The following is a 20,831-nucleotide window of genomic DNA, read 5'->3' on the forward strand; positions in this document are numbered from 1 at the left end:
AAATTTCTGACAATTTGAAAATAAATAATAGAAGTAACTTTGGAGGATTAGGCCCCTTTTGTATACCATCATCCTCCAGTTCCTAAGAATTGGCTATATAGACATAGTTGCATTTTTCCTCCTTTTTGCTGATTGTCATTCTGGTCATTTTTCTCCTTGGACTTGAGAAAAAAGCCATTGACTCAGCAGTCCAGGGTTTTCCCTCTGGAATACCTGCTCCTTGATTCTTCTCTTCTCTTCTCTTCTTTTATTGTAAAGATGCTGTACAGAGGGGTTACAGTTACATGAGTAAGGTAATGAACACATTCTTGTGGGGCAGTATTACCCCCTCCTTTGTTTTTCTCCTACTATCCCTAACTCCCTCATCGCCCCCCACCCTGCTCCTTAGATTCTTATACTTGGTTTTCTTCCCTGCTGACTGAGCTACAATTGCTCCCAGATTCTTTAGCGAATGGAGAAGATTTTGCTGTTACTTGTTGTTTAAACACAATCCTATATAATAAATACAAAAACATAGCCATCAAGGAAGAACAAAAGAAAGACGACAGGACAGACAGTACTAACTTGTCAGACATCTCATTGGATTTTATGATTGATATACTAGGTTTCTTTATTCAGAAAAAATGAAGTTTCCACCTCCTTCCTAGATTTGGGTTAAGTGCTTGCAGCTAGATAGCTGGAAGTGGGAAAAGGAACAAATGTAGTTGAAGATTTCTTAAAATGTTTTAACAACTAAATGACCATTGCAGGCTTCAGGAGAAAAAGCTCATCAAAGCCCACCATGATGATATGCATTTAGAGATGAGTTACTTTTGTCTGGTAGCTGCTCAGACAGCCTCCAACTTACAAAGAGCAAGTTCAGTGTCAAGGTTCCCTGGTGGAGACTAAGCGTGATAGCTCCACCTACTGGCCTCTTTGGCATAACCCATTATTCTGTACATAGGCCCAATAGCTCTAGCTGTGAGTTTTTTACTCTTGGCCACAAGTAGACTGGGTGGTTGCTTGTCCTTCTCATTAAAAGAGAGCTCTTGTTTAAAATAGACAAGGAATTGTTACCTCCTTTATGCTATCATTTTTCTATAATACATTGTTATATAATGTCATAAAAATGAGAGATTCTCTACAAAAATATGAGCCTGGTGTAATCTTAGTGTGAGTACTTAAATCCTTACCCCGTGCATCATCCTATTAGATGTTGCAGGTGACCTCAAAGAGAGACAGTCAAATTAGATGCAAAATTCTTTCCTATCCACCCATAGTTTTATTTGCATAAAGATATGCTGCCAGTCCCAACCCTAACATTTATAGGGCCCAGAGTACCACATGTATAAATATTTTTAAAGTCGTAAATCAAACAGTAAATAAAATCTGTTCTATCCACCTGCCTTGACAGATATATCTTGATAACTAGAAAAGCTTGGTCTAAATTTACAATTCTTCATCTCCTCCAATTTTCATCCTAGGAAATAGTATCATAGACATAGCCAGCCTTTGACCCCTTCATGCTTCTTTTTAGCTATCATTCCTCCATCTTGCAGTATGGATAATTTTTTACTCATTTATGAACACATTAGCTTTGTGTTCAAGGATTTTCTACCCTTCAGAAACAGCTGCCCACCTATTGGCAGTTCCTTCTTTCTTCTGAAGTGACTTGGAGAAGAGTCTTGTACAGGTGTAAGAAAGAAAAGATGGGTTTGGGGTGAGGAATACTGAGATCTCAGATAACAGGCGTGTGGTTGGATGGTAGGAGGGAAGCGTGGTCTTCGAGGCTTGGCTGGGAGGAAGCAGCCTAGGCAAAGACAAAAAAGCCAGAGACCCTCTTGCCTTTGCCTAGGGGAGATGTTGAAAATGCTTTTGAAGCTGTGTTTCAAACTGCTTTTCTCTTTCAAAGCAGCCGAGTCCTGTATTCTTCCTCGGTCACTTCAATTTCTGCAAGTTCTCCTACGACTGCTTCTTAAAAATGTTTGAAACATTATAAAGGTGTGTGATGTGTTCTGGGTCTCCAGGCAAGTACAGAGAGTCTGAGTGCTTAAAGCAGTGGTGTTAATATACTTCCCTGGCAGCGCATATTGCCCCAACACCTGGCCAGCTTCAAAAAGCAGGACCGACAGCAGTGATAGCATATAGACCATATAGTGTCACAAATCTTGGTCTTCTTAGCAATCTACTGAACAATGCATGAAACATACACATGTAGAAAAAAGTCACAGAAGGACTCAACATTGTACCAAATAAGACATTAGTATTCATTTACAAATAGTGCAAAATTGGCAGTTACTTTAAAGTCAGCAACTAGTTTTACTCAGTTGCGAAACCTTACAACAGTGTTAAATGTGAATTGCTCTGATGAATTTGGTTCTCAACTGGGAGATAAAGACAAAAATTTCTGTCCATCATCAAAAATCTGTCACTCCCTAACCTTACTCTTAGTTATAACTAGGCAAAAGTAATAGACCATAGCTGAACTAGATATGATTTGTAAATTTCAGAGCATTCTGAAATTTGAGTGGAGTATAGAAAAGCTATTGATTAAGATGGGGAGTGGTGTAAATATTAAAATTGAGATAGCCAGTTCCAAATCTGTTTGAGATTTCCATGGGGAAAGATTTAAATGGCCTCAATCCCTCCTTAATTCACTTGTTGGAAGAGCAGAGAGAGAAAAGCAGTTGATTCAGTAGTGCTCAACTGAGCTCCTCCTCTGTTTCCAATTGTGTGATATCCCTTCGATTAGGAAACACAATTCATGCATGTCCCCTTCACGCTTATTCCATCTCTTATAGTATTTGCATGCCTCATAAATTCCTTGATTAGTACAAAAAAAAACCCCACAACTCCCCCCACATTGGGTTTATAGTGTCAAAACCTCATGTGAACGTGTGGAGTACAGTCACACCCACAGAGTTTTTTCCGTAGCCCACTTGGCTAGAGGCATTTCAGGGTGAAAACATCATCCTATGGCTATCAACTGAATTCTAGGGTTTATCAACAGTATTCAAAAATTGAATTTTGAAGACAGTATGATTTGGTAGAAGCAAATATGAGCCCATTGAATCCTCATGTTAACTCTATCTGGTTGGTAGATTGCTTTTGGTCACCTGATTGGTGCTGTTAGAGTTGTGCTTTAGTCCAGGTCAGGCTGCTACACATCCTGAATAGTTCTTACCGTGGTGTACTATACACGTGGATGTTAATTTCAGATTCCCTATTAAATATGTTTGTAGTCTGTGAAAGTTAGATAAATTTTCTTACCTGAGTTCTTAGTTTTCTCACCAAAAAAACATAAATACTATATCTTCACAGAGTTTGTGTTAGGTAAGTAGGTAGGTATGCTGGATAGGCAGCCAGATACATAGTAAGTAAATCTTAGCTCCATATCCTTCCATTTTCATAAGTATATAACATCACATGCATTATCAAGGAGTGTATTTCATTACTTTCTACTTGATTTTTTTTTTTATCGATTCTGCGCTGACAACCCATGTAATAAAGTATACAATTAGACCATCACATTTTGGACCATATTAAAGATAAACTTAGGAGTTAAAATAAATAGAACAGATAACAAAGCGCAAGCAGACTCTACTATATTGTATTGTAACAGAATAAAATAGCCTGCAGACAATTTTTGAATGTTGAATCAAATGATTCATGGAATTACAAAGAACCCACAGCATTCTTTGGTATGTAGCCAAAGTGGTAATCAGAAGCAAACTAATTCAATGTTTTGAAAAATACAACCAACCAAATAGAATAGGGAAATAAGTCAATTAGAAAAGAAAATGACAGCATTAGGAAAGAAGCATAAACATAATTAGGTCTAACTAGGCAGTCATAGCTGGGCTTGAATGAAAGTTTAACTAATAGGAATGGATGAAAGTTACAAAATAGGGCAACAGATTTTATGTAGACCTATGCAAGTGAAGTTAAAAAAATAAAGTCTGTCCCAAACAGTATACTAAACAGAAGATAGAAAAAATATTAGAACATTTTAGGGATCCATTTCTTTTTAGTATCTAAGAAGGAATGTAAAGATCTTCATTGCTGCAGCAAATGACTGATCGTTGGAAACTGGCCAATCGTAAATACATACATATGTTAATGTATACACATACACATATTTTCTCTTTTCAAATGTGGATATAAAATTACTCCTATTGCCAGTATTGATTGCAATACAAGCCCTATTGTCACTTTCTGAATCTGTGTCGACTGTCCCTGCAGGCTCTGAAGTCCCCAAAGGAGTAGTCCTTTCTAGAAGCTTTCAACTGTTTGTCCATCAGTTCCTGGTGATCATGGTCACCAGCAAGCATGTTTAGGATCATGTGGTGATCATGTGGTTAATCCTGCTATGTGTGTGCCCTGTAGTTTTTCACTGGATAGACACCAGCACCTGGGCATCTGGCTCTAGACCCTGCCCGTGTATCCACAGAGAATCATCGGGTGGTGCTAACATAAGAGGACTTCCTAAGAGATAGCTGGTAAGACAGGCTGATCCTTGTGAAATGAAGACCAGAATGTATCAAAGCTAGTAAAGAAAGTACAAATGGGCTGCTGCAAATACATCACAAAATAGAGATGGTAATGAGGATCAGTACCAAGATAGGTTAGGTTGCAGGTGAAAGTAAGGTAACTCATTGGTTGGCCTCAAATAAGTTGTCCTGGATTATGTGAACGGATTCTCAGAGGTCCTTACAGGTGAATGAGAACTGGGCACTCATGGCTCAAACCTATAATAAAGCTTCAGGCTGGTTCTCACATGTCTGGTTTACAGTTCTTAGGAAATGCTGATAATCATTTACAGTAAGAACAATAATCATAACAATAGCAATCACTTGTTCAGTGCTTTCTGTGTCCTCGGCTACTGCAATATGCTCCAACTTGTTTCTTTAGAAAGAACCAAGTGGAAACTATTGGAGTACTTATTTCAGATTTGTTTAAACCATTAGCAAGCTGTGCTGTAAAAAATTATGTGAAGCATAAATGAGATTACAGTCACACAAAATCTTTCATTGTAGGGTGATGTAAACTCTTCCAAATAGGGAAGGTGCCTCTCAGGGCGAGGTCTTTGTCAATCTCTGAACCCTTTCCTTCTTCACTTTTTGTTCCCAGCCGGCTTCTTTGTCCCCTACAGAGCCTCACCTGCTTACTGTCTGAATTCCTCTTCATTGATTTAGGGCCCAAGGATGACAGCTGGTGCTGAGTCTCATGCACAGTGCTTTCTTCGCTGGCCTTGCCCTAGTGGGCCATGGTACTGCCTGCTGAGAAAGCAGCGCCTTCCATGGTGCCTGTGCTCAGAGACAGGTATCCGGCCTCAACACATACTCCTCACAATCCCAGCTGTGTTTGTGGACACTTAATCAGTGGGCATGCTTTGTCTATAATACATTACAGATTTTAACTTACAGCCTCCCTATTTGTATAGCCAACCAAATTGCAATTCCTACATACATTGAATTCCAGATAGGTAGGTAGGTAGGTAGGTAGGTAGGTAGATAGATAGATAGATAGATAGATAGATAGATAGATAGATAGATAGATAGATAGATAGATAGATAGATAGATGATAGACAGACAGATAGATTTATATATATATATATATATGTGTGTGTGTGTATATACATTTGTATTCCTTTTTGTATGGATCTTTCACCTCTCTCTCTCTCTCTCTCTCTCTCTCTCTCACTCTCTCTCTCTCTGTCTGTCTGTCTGTCCCTCTCTCTCTCTCTCTCTCTCTCTTTTGCTCTCACTTTCTCTCCTTACCTCCCTATCTCTGTGTCTCTCATTCTTAAACTGAGGGTAAGAATACTTGGTCTCAAGCATAATACCACCATGTTTACTCTATGATGTTGGACAGGTCAACTCATTTTCAATAGCTCTAAGATGAAATCTTAACTCTCTACCTTGCCAAATTCTGAAGTTTCTTTGGTTAGGCTGAAATGAAGAAGTAACTACTCTTTAATGTTTATCTCAGGTACTATATTAGAGTCTGAAACAGGGGTGAAGAAGGCAAATGAGGTCCTTCCCTCCCAAGGCCACTGACATTATGGTTAGAAAAACAGATGTTAATTAAGTCCTGTAGGTTAGTGCAGGTTGTGATGCATGTCTTGAAGGAGATGCATGTATGGATTGAAAACAACCAGAAAGGAGGTACTTTACACAGAACTATCTGGAAAATCTTCAAGGAAGTGACATGTGAGGTCATAATATTTAAAAGAAAGCCTACCACATACTGCTACAAATGTACTTTGTACATAGTAGTATGCCACATCAATGACTAGTAATCCTCCAATTGCTGATGCTATCACTTTACAACCATCTCTGTACTTTGCTGTGAGCTCCTCTTTTTTTGTTGTTGTTGCTGTTGTTCATTGACATCATTTATCACTTTCTCCTCTTCTGTTTCTGACTTGTGCCAGGCAAGTGTAGGTATTTGTCATCTGTCTGCTCTCTGTGGCGCTGTCTTCTGTGTGCTACACACAGCTGCCCCTCCCCCAGCTCAGGTCCTTTCTTGCTGATGCTTTGACCTCCTGCTCAAAGCAATTGATTTCCATTTCCAAGGCTTTGACTCCACGCTTGTAAATCTTTGTAGGCTGCTGCATTCTTCTGCTAGCCTACCTATGCTTCAGAACAGAAACAATTTTGATAGGAACCTTGTAAGCCCTTCATAAATGTCAATCACCTATCAAATAAATGGAATCTCTGAATCTTACTTAGCTTTAGGACTAAAGTAAGATAGACAGACAGACAGACAGACAGACAGACAGATAGATAGATCTTATCCCTGTGTTAAATGTGTATTAAAAACCTTTGCATATATATTAACATCTTACCTCTTATTCATAATTTATTTTAAAACTACACTATTTATTTGCTGTATGTTCAGGACTTTGTCATTAATCTCAGAGACACCTACAAGCATTGACAATGTCTCTGAGATTCTTCCTACATTGTCCAGCACAGAACACCAAACCTTTTATTATGTTCATTTATTTTGCTGAAGATAATGATAATCACTGAGATTCCAGTTTTTATCTTTAGCATTATAAGTAATCAACAATATTCATTCACGTTAGGAAGTAGGAACCTTTAAAGAAGATCTTTGTATTAAAGAAAATGTCATGTTTGCAGAATAAAGGAAAAACTGAAAGCGATGTTTCATATGAACAAAATTTTCACATATGTCTACCTATTTAGTCACCAGTGGCAGTAATAATTTAGTCACAGATAATTTGTAGCATTTCCTCAGCCACAAATGAAAAACAAGATGAACAACCTTAGTCCCAAAATACAAGATGCTCCATATCACCATTGTACCACAAGTGAAAAATGTTACTCCTGACCTCAAGCACACCAATAACATTGTATCAACTACCCTTTAGGTAATGTGTAAGGTATAAATGAAACATAAATAGATTTTGTGTTTAGGAGCAAGATATCTTCTTGTGTAAAGGCAAGTATTCAAACATATGAAAAAAGCTGAAATTTGAAACATTTTGGTCCTGTGCATCTTAGATTAGGGATACTTAACTTGTATTTACTTCTTAGAAAAAAAATAGATATGTGCTTAGAATCTTCAATGACAACTTGTTTCAAGAAGTGGATCTTAAGTTTGTTAAATATATACATATATGTAATATTTCCTGTGTTGATTAGAAATAACATATAAATGATTCTTTATCATTCTAGAATCTAGAATTCTAGAATCTTTTTAAGTAGATAGAATAATACATTGGGATGTTGTTGTTTCGATTATGTTCAGTAATTTAAGAACTAGTGCCCTGAATTTCATTGAGAAACTATAGGGTTCTCAACTGTGTGATCGGGTACAACTTCAGGACAGCAGTGAGGTTACTTACTATTTTATATTTGTTGCCTGGTGACATGTAACTGAAAAGTAATGTCACAGACTTTCATACAAACATACTGCCCCTGTTTCTGTCAAAGTAGTCACCTAGGAAGGCTGAACACTGGTCCCATTGAGGCTGCTGTGTCTTAGCAATGGTGTGAGAATACTTTTTAAACTATCTCTGAAACACTAAGAAATCATAGAAAGAAAAGTAATATATCTTTATCCATAATTGTGACAAAGATGAATTTGATTTTTGGTAAGTCATTCCAGAACCAAAGGCACTGAATAAAATGTGCCATCCTATGGCAATAGCAATATGAACTTTCTTTAATGTATCTAAAAAAAAATCATTATTGGATTTGATAGTTGAAGAGTAATTCCAGAACTCTGGACCTTGGAATGAAAGTATAAGCTCCCAAGGTGACTACTATGAAGAGCAATACTTGTTTAGGTGGGAAAAAAAAAAACGAACCAATGTGTATATGTTTGCAAAATAAGATCAGTTTTATTACTTTATAGACATACCTTGTAGATGAAAAAAATACTCCTATCATGGAACTCTTTATAAGCAAACTTCCGAATGTAAGTAGAATTTCTGTCTCATCCTTTCTAAGCCTGTTGAGAAATCTGAATTTCTAATAATGATTTACTAATTTTAAAAAAAATATTGTTTGCCATTTTTAAAAAGTGAAGGCTCTACAGTTTCACTTCACCTTTTTTGGAATAGCTTTGCACCTCTGCTCTTCAGTTTTTAATTTAATATATTCATGTTTGTTCACCCTGAAAGGCTCAAAATGTAATTTCTTGCCTTTATATTTTCATCAAACTATTGATCCACACTAGAAAATAACATCAGAGCTGCCAATTATTAATTGCTACATATTGTCACGAGCTCTTTTGTTTGATTAGCAGTGATCAAATACCTATTCTGGTTTTTTTTGTTTTTTTTTTAGTGGAATCCTATTATCTTGGCAAACTAGAACATCAGTTAAGAGACAATTCTCAACTTTGAAAATTTATACAAAATAATATGTCAACATTAGGCTTTACTAGTATGTTTTGCATTCTTACTGAAATTTAAAACAACAACAACAACAGTTCAACCAAATTGCTAAAGCCATGTTTCTATAATGCAGATTCTACCCGATTCATGGTCACTGCTGGGGGGCAGCTAAGATGTCCTGCTTGATTTTGGACTTTTCCAAATTCATACACCACATCCATCTTTATCCAGGTCATCTAGGCCCCTATTTCTTCATTGCTGAGTTGTAGGAATAAAAATAATTAAAAAGCACAGAGCATGGAAGGCAGAGAAAATTGTTATCCTTTTGCAAAGAGTTGAAGGCAGCTAAATTGTGACACAATTTAAACTTCAAACTTGACAAGTTTGATTGGAAAATTATGTGACCCTTGTAGTCACAGATCTAAATGGTCACTAGTTTATACTTTTAAAAAGTCATAGAGTGCTGTTTTTCTTTTCTTTTTTTTTTTTTTAGCCACAGATTGGTAGAATATGATTTTATCTTGCCTGATAGTAACTATTGTACAAATATTACTGTTTTGCAGTTTGGTGATTTAAATGCTGTGTCTCCTGGAAATCTGGATAAAGGTAAGAACTGAAAGTAATATATCTTTTTTAGACTTTTTTAGACTTACTACTCTGGAAATCACATAGAAATTGAATGAATGTGACAGTCTCTACCTTTTGGAAGCCTTTACCATTTCATCCTTACACTCTATCCCCATGTCTTCTTTATGGGCTGTCCAGTAAATGCAGAAAATTGAATTCAAATGCAGTTCCAAACTTTAAGAAAAGAACTTTGCAACACATTCTTTTAAAAATTTCAAGACATTATTTCTGGCTGTGGCTAGAATTCTAGAAGAAAATCATAAAATGGGGATGCTGTTTCGCTGGGCACTGGTTGCTTACATCTATAGTTCTAGCTACTCAGGAGTCTGAGATGTGGATAGTAGAACTTCAAAGCCAGCTTGTGCAGAAAAGCACAAGATTCCATCTCCCGCTGATCAGCACACTGTTGATCTGAGTAAAATACCACGAAAGGAAAACCTACAAGCTCTGTCCCCTGAGAAATGGCCAAGTGGCATCGTAATAGAATACCGAAGTGTTTCTCAAGCACCTGTTGATGGCTATTTCCCAATTGGTCTCCTGCTAGTAGTCTTGGTCTATTATGTGTTTGTGCAGATGAAGGCAGTGAAGTAGAAAGTGAGATGGATGAAGAACTGGACGACTCCTCGGAGCCACAAGCCAAAAGGGAGAAGACAGAGCTGAGCCAGGCCTTCCCAGTGGGCTGCATGCAGCCTGTCCTGGAGAGCAGCGTGCAACCAGGCCTTCTGAACCCAATCCACAGTGAGCATATTGTCACAAGTACACAGACTATCCGACAGTGCAGCACTACAGGAAATACCTACACTGCAGTCTAAAGAATATTAAAGCATATTTTTACAGCTTACAGTAACCCTGTTGATATTGGGCTTAAGTTGAAAATTTCATAAGCCTGAAGGTCGACTGTTGTCAAATTCTATCTGTGCTGAACATTACCTTTTTGGAGTTGTGAAATGGAATGGGTGTATGTATTTTGCCAGGTCTTTTTTTTTTTTAACATAAACAAATTATTTGCCTCTTAATGATGAGTTTTTTTTTCCCCTTAGTTTCAGGTGTCAAGAAGGATTTTTACAACATTTAATGTAATGTTTTTTGTTTTCTTATAATTAAAAAGTAAATTACTTTTTGTAGCTTAAAATATTTTATTGTTGATTGTTAGTCTTGGTGTATGATTTCATGTGTAAGTTTTTTAATTAGATGCACTTCTGTGAAATATCAAAAGAAATGAATCTCTTTGATTGACACTGGAGGCATGCCCATTTGGCAGCAGATGCATCAATTTTGCTTTTGAAAGGTGCTTTCCACTGGACAGAACCATGAGACACTATTTTGATAACATTTTGGATTAGGGAGAGAGAATACAGAGCATTTTTAATATAGTGCTAGAGGGTTGGAAAGGTCATCTATTTTTCTCGGTAGAAAAATTGAGCTGTGCATTTATCAGTTCAGAGTAAATGACAGAATTGCAAGAGAATATGCTAATATGTACATAATTTGTGTACATAATTATTAAACCATATTAACAATGCAAGCTTCCGTTAGATATTGAATTTTAACCATTATTTGCATACCAATTCCTCTGTTTGAAGACTACTGATTCTGTATTTGGGACCACTGCACACAGATGCATTCTGCTGTTAAGTGGGGCTGTTAGAGTTAGATACTAAAGCTGATAAAAATGACTTGACTTTTTTTTTTTAAGTGTACATGCTACTTATTCTGAGCTGGACATACAGGAAACCATTCCATTTGAATGACTTTCTTTTATTCCAGGTCTTTTTTTCTAATAGTAGTTCAATATGCTGCTATTATAAAAGAAAAATTATAGAATGCAAGGAATGTAGCAACCTGCATATCGTTATTTCCTTCGAAACGATTTCCTGGTTTCTAAAGTATGTGGATTTAAATTTTAAACTGAACCTGAAGGCAGTGTAACTGGCACACCTCACTGTTACGTACCCCAATTCTATAGGATTTGGACAGGTGGCTGGGATGGACCATTGCCATTGAAGAATGTACATCAGGGATCATTGTACCTCGGCTATTACATGGTGCCTTAAAACAGAACTGAAGCTAAGGTTTAGTAAGGTTTATTTTATTCATGTGAATAACTCTTCAATCCATTTGACAAAGTGTGCCTGTCATTTTCAGATTCCTGAAGTAAGGACAGGTTACATGTTCTTCAAAGGAAGTGTAGGGAAAGTGAAGCAAAACAAAAAGATAGAAATCACTTCCCTTCTTTGAGTGACCATGAACCTATTTTTTATTCTTAGAGCTAAATATTACTTCATTACGAATCAAATTGCTTAAGGGTGTGGAATAGCAGACTAATTTTTAATGCCAGCTTATTACATAGAAATCATGTTTTAGACCAGTCTTATCTAGTTAGCATTCTAGAAAGTCAACAAAATAAGCAGGTACTTATTGAAGTGCATCTTTTCAGTCTAAATGTTTGTCTTTCTATCTGGGTGTCTTTGTGTCCATGCATACCCACGCGGGTACCCATGAGGCAGGAGTCTGTGACAAAGTCAGAAAGGGGACATCCTGGTGAACACACACCCATCCCCACGTGAATTTTCATGAGGAGCCAAGGTTCTTTTAAGCACTCAAGTTATTAACAACAGAAAAGGCACATCTTTTCATTTAAATAGTTGTAAAACACCAATCCGCAAAAGTCAATAAATAACTACTATAAAGCCAAAAAATAGATAAATAAAAAAGGAAAGCACAAAATTATTTACAGATTACTAATGAGGCTTATGTTAAACTGAAGATGTTTATCTCTCCAGTGGTATTGGGGCGGGGAAGGTTGGGAAGAAGAGTAGGCCAATCTGTAAAGTTGAAGATACCAAATGGCTTATCAGGTAACAGCCCATATTCACAGCATACTGGCAATGTTGTTACCTCATTGCCTCTGACGCCTCAATATGAACAGCATTTCGTAAACAAAATTTAAATGTTTTAAATATAATTTTTAAATCAATTCACTTCAAGTTTTGCATCATACAATACTTGTACATATCTGGTAGTCTTCACTAGCATCGCCTTCATCTAAATACCAGTTAAATGATCATCCCCCCTTTTCCTCCAAAAAGATCAAGGAATTTGCATCTCACATATACCCGTACACACACACACACACACACACACACACACACACACACACACACACACACACACACACACACACACACACACACACACAGCAAAATTTTAAAAAGACAATGGAAAAACAGTGTACACTGCAAAAGACCGCTATCTGCTTCATCATACATTAGGAAATGTTTACATAGAAAATTAAAGACTACAAAAAGGAAAAACACTTTTCATCTTGATTCTCCTTTCTGAGTTTTTCAGTTTCCTGTCTCTATTTGGCTGTCCCCATAACACTATTATATCTGTATTGGACCAAATGTATTCACTTGTTTTCATCTTGTTTATTGTTTGACTTTAAATGTACTTGTTAACATTGTTCTGTTTAATTTAATTAGATATATATATATATATATATATATATCATTAGGGAAAAATCAGATAATAATGAACAAATTTAGATTCATAAGAGTTAGGAATTGGGGACCCTCCAAGATTCGACATTTCTTCCAGTTGTTCATGGTTTGTTTAAATGAGGACAGAGTAGAAATTAATATTATCATGTTTGACATGATCTCAAAAGTATTCTGATCTCCTTTAGGAATACTTGCAATACTAATTCTTTATGGCTAGCATAGATAGTCCTGACCAACGCACAAAAAAAATGACTGTGGTTTATACCACTTCCAGTTAGGTACAGTTCCACAGTAAGACTCCTCATTAAGTGGACACATGTATTAAGCCCTCTCACCCAGACATTTCCATCAACTTTGAATCTGAATTGTGAGATATGTTAAAAAAAAAAAAAAAGTAAAATCCATAATTTGCATACTGGAACACCATTGTAGCCATCACATTTGTATTTACTTGACGTTTTATTTCAATTTTTTAATTCATTGAAACTGACATTTTAAATTGTATTAGCCACTAATACCCATGAATTACATTTATTAAATTATACATGTACACATTTTGAGGATTTATTGGTATTTCTTAATTGGCGTTATTATTGGAATAGTAATCAAATACTAGTCACGAAATATATCTCCAAAATTCAAGTGCTATATTTGCAGTAAGAAAAAAAACATAAGAAAGATATATTGGCTTTTGTTTGACGTTTCAGCAAGGATTTTTCCATATAATAAAATTCAGTATCCTGGGTATGGTTTGATCTTGATAGGGACTTTGTATATCATACCCCAGTATTTATGTATAGGCAAACAATGAACAAGAGGATGGAATGGATGAACTGTCTGGAACACAGGGCCCAATTTTCCATTTTTCGTTGCATACCAAGTTGCTGGTCACTTTTCAAGATTTCATCCAAACTGTGATTGGACTGTCTGTATAAGTCTTACTGCCTTTTCAGAAATCTGCTTTTCTTTTTGTGCTTTTTCTTGTACTGTATAGCACGGTTCATGCACCTCTCTTTAGATGGTGTACTTTAAAAAAAAAAGTAAAATTTCAAAAATGGTTGTATCACTGCATACCTAAAGTTAGTAGTGTGCAGCATTGGCTGCCTAAATGAACACACATTCTCGCAGAATGTTGTGAAAGTCATTCAGGAATGAATATGGTTTTGTACCGTCATCATAAACTTTTTTATGTAAATGCACTGTATAAAAGTGCTAAATTCATTTTCAGATTTAAGAGAATTATTCAGAGGATATATTTGAAATGTCGAAAACAATGCTGTACTTAAAACATTAGTGTCAAGGAAAAAAATATGTCACTGTGATGTGGGTCCTCCTAGTGTGGACACAAGTAGGAAGGAAAAAACTTGGCCAGTCACCTTTCTATACAAAGTGAGGCAGTGGTGATAGATGATGGATTGGTTTTTTTTTTTTTTTTTAGTGTAACTTCTTCCCCCATTCCCACATTCTTTTGAAAAAAAGTAGTAAACATCCAAAAATTGAAATCAGAGCTTTTGTGATCTCTACGAATCATACCAGAAAATGGGGGAGGAGGGCTAGTGCTGTGCTACTGAAAACCAAGCTTTTTGCTAGACCACAACAACCTCCATGTGTATGATTAGAACAAATCAATAAAATGAGTTGTAGTATTTCTGCAAGTTTGGTGATTTGAGAAATCTGGAATCGAAGCATTCATTCAGCGCTTAGGCCTATTATTAGAAAACCCCTTATGTAATGCCTTGTAGTAACCCTTTGAGCATTGTTAAGATATACAATGGGGGATAAAAGCCTTTCAGATCATTTATTTAGACTTATTATATTAGACCGGTAAAATATACTCTATATCCAAATATCTAATTATGCTGTTTTTTAAAGGGGGGGTGGTTAGGAAGATAAAGTGTTTCCATGCCGAACACTTACGTTTTATATTCAACTGTTAATTTTCCTTCAAGAGGGCTTGATATATTTATTCCCAAATATTCACTGCCATCCAAGTAAAGTGTACTGTTTACAGAAAACAAAAAACTCAACTTTTCTAGCATCGCATCATGAATCTCTAGAAAAGGAGGACAAATACATGGGCCTGTGTGTAGATCTGTGTCAGAGCTGGTGTCTGCACATTGGAGGTACCTAGCTTGCCTTTAATTAAAGGTATGATAAAGAAAGGGTTATATTTCTTTTTTTCTCCCCAAAATCAAAGAAACAAATAAAAGATTTCATTTATTTAGCTTTAGAAAGTACAAGAGTAAGTGAAGCCTTAGGAAGCCAAAGAGTTCCCATGAGCACGGACTCCGAACTCTTTGCGGGGCAGTTAGGCTATTTTTGGACTGCATCACTCATAAAATATTGTTTGGGAATTCATACAGGGCATAATTTTATCTATGCTCCAAAACTTTTAATACTTTGTCAGAAAAAAAAATTTATATCTAGATAGAATGGAGAGCAGAGCACTTGATTCTTAAGCTCATCTGTCAGGAGATGCGATGGATACTGCTCTGGTATCTCTAGAGGTCAGTCCGCCTACATTCAAGGGAATCTCTGTGCATTTGACCCTCTCTGTCCCCTGCGTGAACCAACAGGGGGGCAGCGTTGTCTGCAGATGCGCTTGCGTTGCCCTCCTTGGGCACAAACAAAGAGTATGACCTATTCTCGATGTCTGGCGAAAGGCCATCATAGCATAGTGCAAGTATGCCGTGATCATTGTTCTTTAGGCAGTTTAGGAAGTCAGACCATGCAAATTACTCATGTGATAACACGCAATACTCAAAGGGTTTTAATTTAACTCTTCTTTTGAATTCTTCATAATGATTTACTGTAAATGCTTCTCAGTTTGCATGCCTTGATCATTGCTGCTAGTGATTTTATGTGCCAGTAGACCTGAGTTTAGTTTACCAATTTTACTTAAATAGTAAAAGCCACTTACAAAGTGACTGCCTAGGATTTTTTCCCTTTTGTTTAAAGAACTTGGTAATAATGTCTTTTTTTTTTTCAAAACAAAACAAAACAAAAAATGTTGTGTCCTCTTATTTGGTTCTGGTATTTGATTCCCCCCCCCCATCTTTTTTTTTTTTTTTTAACAAAGTATAATGTTGGGATTGGAAGCCCTGAGTAATGAAATATTTGGTAAGAATTGTTTATATAGCTCAATGAGGACAAATCTCTGTCAGAAGAATTTTGTCGCCAGAGAGGAAAGAAAAAATTTTTGAACTTAGATTGATTGTTTATGACAACCAAGTAAAAATTTCCTTCAATAAATTAGTGTTTCTGAGCAAATGATTGCCTTGCTTTTAACCTGCTGAACACAATTTTAAAGAATCCAATAAAGGAAGTATTGAATTTTATTCATTTAAAAAGCATCTTTTGTACCAAAGCAAATTTTTTTCTCTACTCATCTCCATCATCAATTTGGACCTATGTTGGTGACCAATGCGTTGGTTACAGAAACTTTTAAGTGAGTGCCTTGAGAAAACTTGGAAATTTGTGCCTGAGGTGGTAAACTTTTAATTAGGTTAATTGTAGTGCTTACCAATCAGTAATTCTACTATCACTCAGGGCTTTCGTACCTTCTAGGTAAAACTTCTTCATTGTGTTTTTTTGAGATACTGTATTTTTTTTAAGTGCCATCATTTAAATTTCACTTAGTAAGTGGCAGATTACATTATTCAGTCCCACAAGCACAGAAACATAGTAACACTAGGAGATATTTCAACATTTATTTTACAATCGACTGAATATATTATGTAAATGAGGTAAGCAACTTTTGTAGAGATTGTATGTGTGAGATAATGTAATGTTCTTTTCCAGTTTTTGGACTACAGTTGAATAAACTTTTTAATTATTTAAAAACATCTTTACCGAATAACATGTGATGGTTTTTTTGTATAATGTATTTGATTTTGTAAATACGTATTTCCTGATGTGATTTTTGTGAGAAATGCTAAATCTTTTAGTATATCATGTCCTCTCAAAATTGGCAGGAGCTAAATAATAGTTTGTGGGCGATTTGTATTGTGTACTGTACAATAACTGGGGAACTTTTATAATTATAAAAATATATATTAACTTTTAGTGTGTTGTTTAAACAAATGACTGGAACATACTAAAGATATTAGTAGGATTTTTCTGAATATTTCAGACTTGAACTCAGGCTAGCTTTCTTGTGTTTTTCAAAACAAAATGGTGTCTTGTCTTTTAAAATCAATAAATTTGTTTCCTTGTTACAAATACATTCGAAATGTTTTTTTTTTTTTCCTCCCAAATCATTGCCAAGAATCTTGTCTTACATCCTCTCATCTAGAGGGTAGTATCTGTGTCATTCCTTAGCTTAGAAACAAAATTGTTTTTCTCTTTCTATGTCAAAAGAAATTTTCAATATTTACACATGAACAGCATAAAAAGAGAAAACAAAATTATAAGCCCAGCAGGATACATATCTTACCCTCAAAGAAAATTAGTGATTGAGTGCTATTTAATTTCAGAAGCTGTCAACATTTCCATTGTAGATCCAGACTTTTGGATGTTCATAATGTGTTTGTTTCGTGTCACTTCACATTGATATTTGGCAATCCAGTTTCCTGCTTGAATTGAAATAGCATATTAACATTCATTTTAATACACTTAAGAAAATACCCTGCCTGGCTTCTTTTGTTTCTTCTTTGAATACATATTGGCAAATGTACTTTCTGGTATACGTGCTGCTGAATATTGACAAATGAAAGTCTCGTAACCACTACCACAATCAAGTTGAAAAGTTTTTAACTTTATAGACATTTAATTATTCGGATCATAACTATGTAGAGCTTCACTCTAGAATGTGAAGTTGCCAACTTTGGGTATTTCTGTGCAAGAAATCTCCTTCTGGGACTTTCCAACATGATACTTCCTTATGGCCATATAGAATTACTTCTAAAAGTAAAATACTGACATCTTAGCCCCTAGGAACAAAAGCATTCCAGATCATCTAGATGCTTAACTCAGTAACCAAAAATATGCATCAGCCTGTGTCTGCCAGGACCTCCTGGATGTTTTCTTTATCTGAAAAGGTGATTTAACCCTTCATTTCTTGGAATTTTGCATTATTGGATTATTGCAGTTCTCCAAAGCAAACCTAACTTCATAGGTTTTAGACATAGTCGTCTTTGCTCCAATGGTGAAAGAAATAACCCAGTTTCTTTTTCACAATTTAGGTTAACCATGTCAGTCACAGAAATGACTTCTCTACAAGTGGATCAGAAGGTCCCTCAAGGGACCTTCGCAGACTACCATACCTTCCACTTAATGAAATAGAACTTGGGTTCCAAGTGGAAATATCCCTGCCTTGGGTTCTTGGCCCTCCAAAACCATTAAGCTCTATGTTAGAAGCCTGACAAGCAAAAATACTTTAAATTACTTATTTAGTATAATTAAGGGGCTACTCCTACCTCTATTCCTTTATTCGGGAGCCATACATTCTGGCTGTTAGAAGAATTTCACCAACTATTGACGAATGTCTATTTTCTCCTAGCTGGCATCATGGCAGATCCTTCAGCAAGCTGCTGTGGTATTCTACAGAGCCATCTACTTTTGTGTGATGAGACCTAAAAGACCCATGATTTCTGTGATGAAGCACATCCCTTTGCCACGCTATTGCTTTTATTTATAGAGAGATACTACGCTGGAGATCATGAATAAAATACACAAATATTAAAAGATGAGAAAGAGAAATTAATATTTTAAATCCTCCTTTAATGGTGTTCCCTCCTTCCTATGTTTCAAATAAAGATCTTGTAACTGGGCAACCAGTGGTTCAGGTCTGTAATCTTATCCATTCAGGTAAGGTCCAGGGATCAAGGTTCAAAGCCAAGCACTGGAAGGAAAGTGGGTGACACTTATCTCCAAATAATCACCAAAAAAAAAAGCTGGAAGTCGAGCTCTGGTTCAAGTGATAAGAGTGCTAGCCTTCAGAAAAAAAAAAAAGATTATGCCCAAACCCTTCCAGGTTAGCCTGTGGGGAGCATTTGCTTCTGTTATACTCAGTAGCTTGTAAGTAGTAGCAAGTGCCAAAAAAAAAAAAATCTCTCTTGTGGAGCCCCTACTGAATGCCATGCATGCCACCATGCCAGGTTGATCATGGGCAAGGGTCAACTTGACTGAGGAAAATGAACCATTGTCCTCAGATTCCCATGTCTGCTTATGCGTCTGTTCTGCAATGAGTACTTTCTGGTGGATGTTTACCTGAAATACAAGTGTCTTCACATTCAGAGACCTTCTGAAAGGTCCAACCTCATAATCAGGCCCATACCCCCTCGTCACCCCTCTTCCAATCTTGTTTCCTTTAATTTCCTGATAAACCAGTAGCACTCACTGAAGGGATTTTAACCTGGACATCAGACCAGCATCATCACTCTTTTCATGTAGAGAAGACAACTAGAGGTAAATCATGAAGTTCTGGTCTCCCAGGGGAGGGAGGGGCTAGTCTCCCAGGTCACTCCCAAGGAGGGCTAAAAGATAACATCTACCACATAAATGAGTCCAGTTTAACCCAGGCTCAATTACTGACCCAAAGATAGACTATATGAATAGAAATACATTTATTTCTACTTGAGTTTTCAGATTCTTCAGGCAATTTCTGTCATCATGTTAGAGTAATTAACATGTTCTTAATTTGGGAACAAATCATTAGGAAGTGTTCGGGTGTGAGTCAGAATGTTTGGTCTATTTTACCACTCACTTGTGGTTTATTAAATTGAGTTCCTTGAGAAATTCACTCCTACAAACCTTAGTATTTGTAGAAGGAGAATAAGATCTTTTCTCTGAGACATGGTTGAAAGAGACAGTAGACCTAGTACATAGGATACACCTTTAAAAGTGAGATCTCAGACTGACCTCCACCCACTAACTACTTTGATGACCTCCAGGTTAAAGTTGAAAAGTCTGTGCAGTGTTTGGGAAGTACTTCACACGAGACTATTTAGGTTGATCTGCTTTTATGACTCTCCAAACTAAAAGGAGGAGCTTCGAAGTCAATCAGTATTCCTGTAAAACAGGCTTATCCTCTCCTCCAGAGTAGAGCCTGGTTGACTAAACCAGTGTTCTATATACTTGTGTGTTGACCTGTTCCAGAAGTGTATTTTCTATCAAAAACAAAACAAAACCACATATACAACAAAACAACCCCATCCCCAAAACAAAAAAATCCAAAAAAAAAAAAAAATCCACCACACCAAAAACCAAACAAACACAGGTAGATATCTTCAGAAGAAGTTTAGACACAAAAGATAAATTTTCTCTCTCATTCAGCCATTTTAGAATTCCAGGAGGTAAAATTATTTCCTCTCGATGCACAGATGCTCCTGAGCTTTTCTTTCCTTTATGCATTCAAAAAATAACCATTGAATCAGAGTTTCTTTTAAGTATTCCAGACACCCCAACAACAGTTTGGGGATGGAGCGTCCCTGTTTCTCTCTGTAGACTATTTTTATAGTATGCTCATCGGTCCTCTACACTTCTCTTGCTGCTATATTCAGGCTGTCTGAATCTCACAGCACAGATCATCTATATTAAATGTTGTACATTAGGAGGTAGAGGTTATGGATTGCAGCAAGCTAAGTTTATGTAGTTCTATGCCATGTAGAATTTGTGTGTGTGTGTGTGTGTGTGTGTGTGTGTGTGTGTGTGTGTGTGTGTGTGTGTGTGTGTGTGTTTGGGGGATTTTAGACTTGTTGTTAGAATTTTTTTAAGTACTTTTTCAGAAGATCTCCCAGGAAATTTATCCAAGTAAAAGCTGGCTTTCTGACTTTTGAAATCACTATACAGGGCAACACTGACCCTGCCAGTCTTCATGACAGTTGGCTAGAACCAGAGAGAAAGACTA

At 36.4% G+C, this 20,831-nt stretch overlaps 1 protein-coding gene across 1 annotated transcript in view; it reads left to right on the forward strand.

Moving 5' to 3' along the window:
• Window positions 1–12,614, forward strand: part of Rfx3 (regulatory factor X3) — a 227,444-nt gene extending 214,830 nt beyond the window's left edge. The window contains exons 16-18 of the mRNA XM_042699413.1: window positions 8,369–8,431; window positions 9,416–9,458; window positions 10,053–12,614. Coding sequence (XP_042555347.1) covers window positions 8,369–8,431; window positions 9,416–9,458; window positions 10,053–10,291 — 345 coding nt within the window. The 3' untranslated portion in view covers window positions 10,292–12,614. The remainder of the gene's footprint in view (window positions 1–8,368; window positions 8,432–9,415; window positions 9,459–10,052) is intronic.
• Window positions 12,615–20,831: the final 8,217 nt, after the last annotated feature.

Source organism: Dipodomys spectabilis, unplaced genomic scaffold (assembly GCF_019054845.1).
Source record: "Dipodomys spectabilis isolate Male_0828 unplaced genomic scaffold, ASM1905484v1 ptg000241l, whole genome shotgun sequence".
NCBI lineage: Eukaryota > Metazoa > Chordata > Mammalia > Rodentia > Heteromyidae > Dipodomys > Dipodomys spectabilis.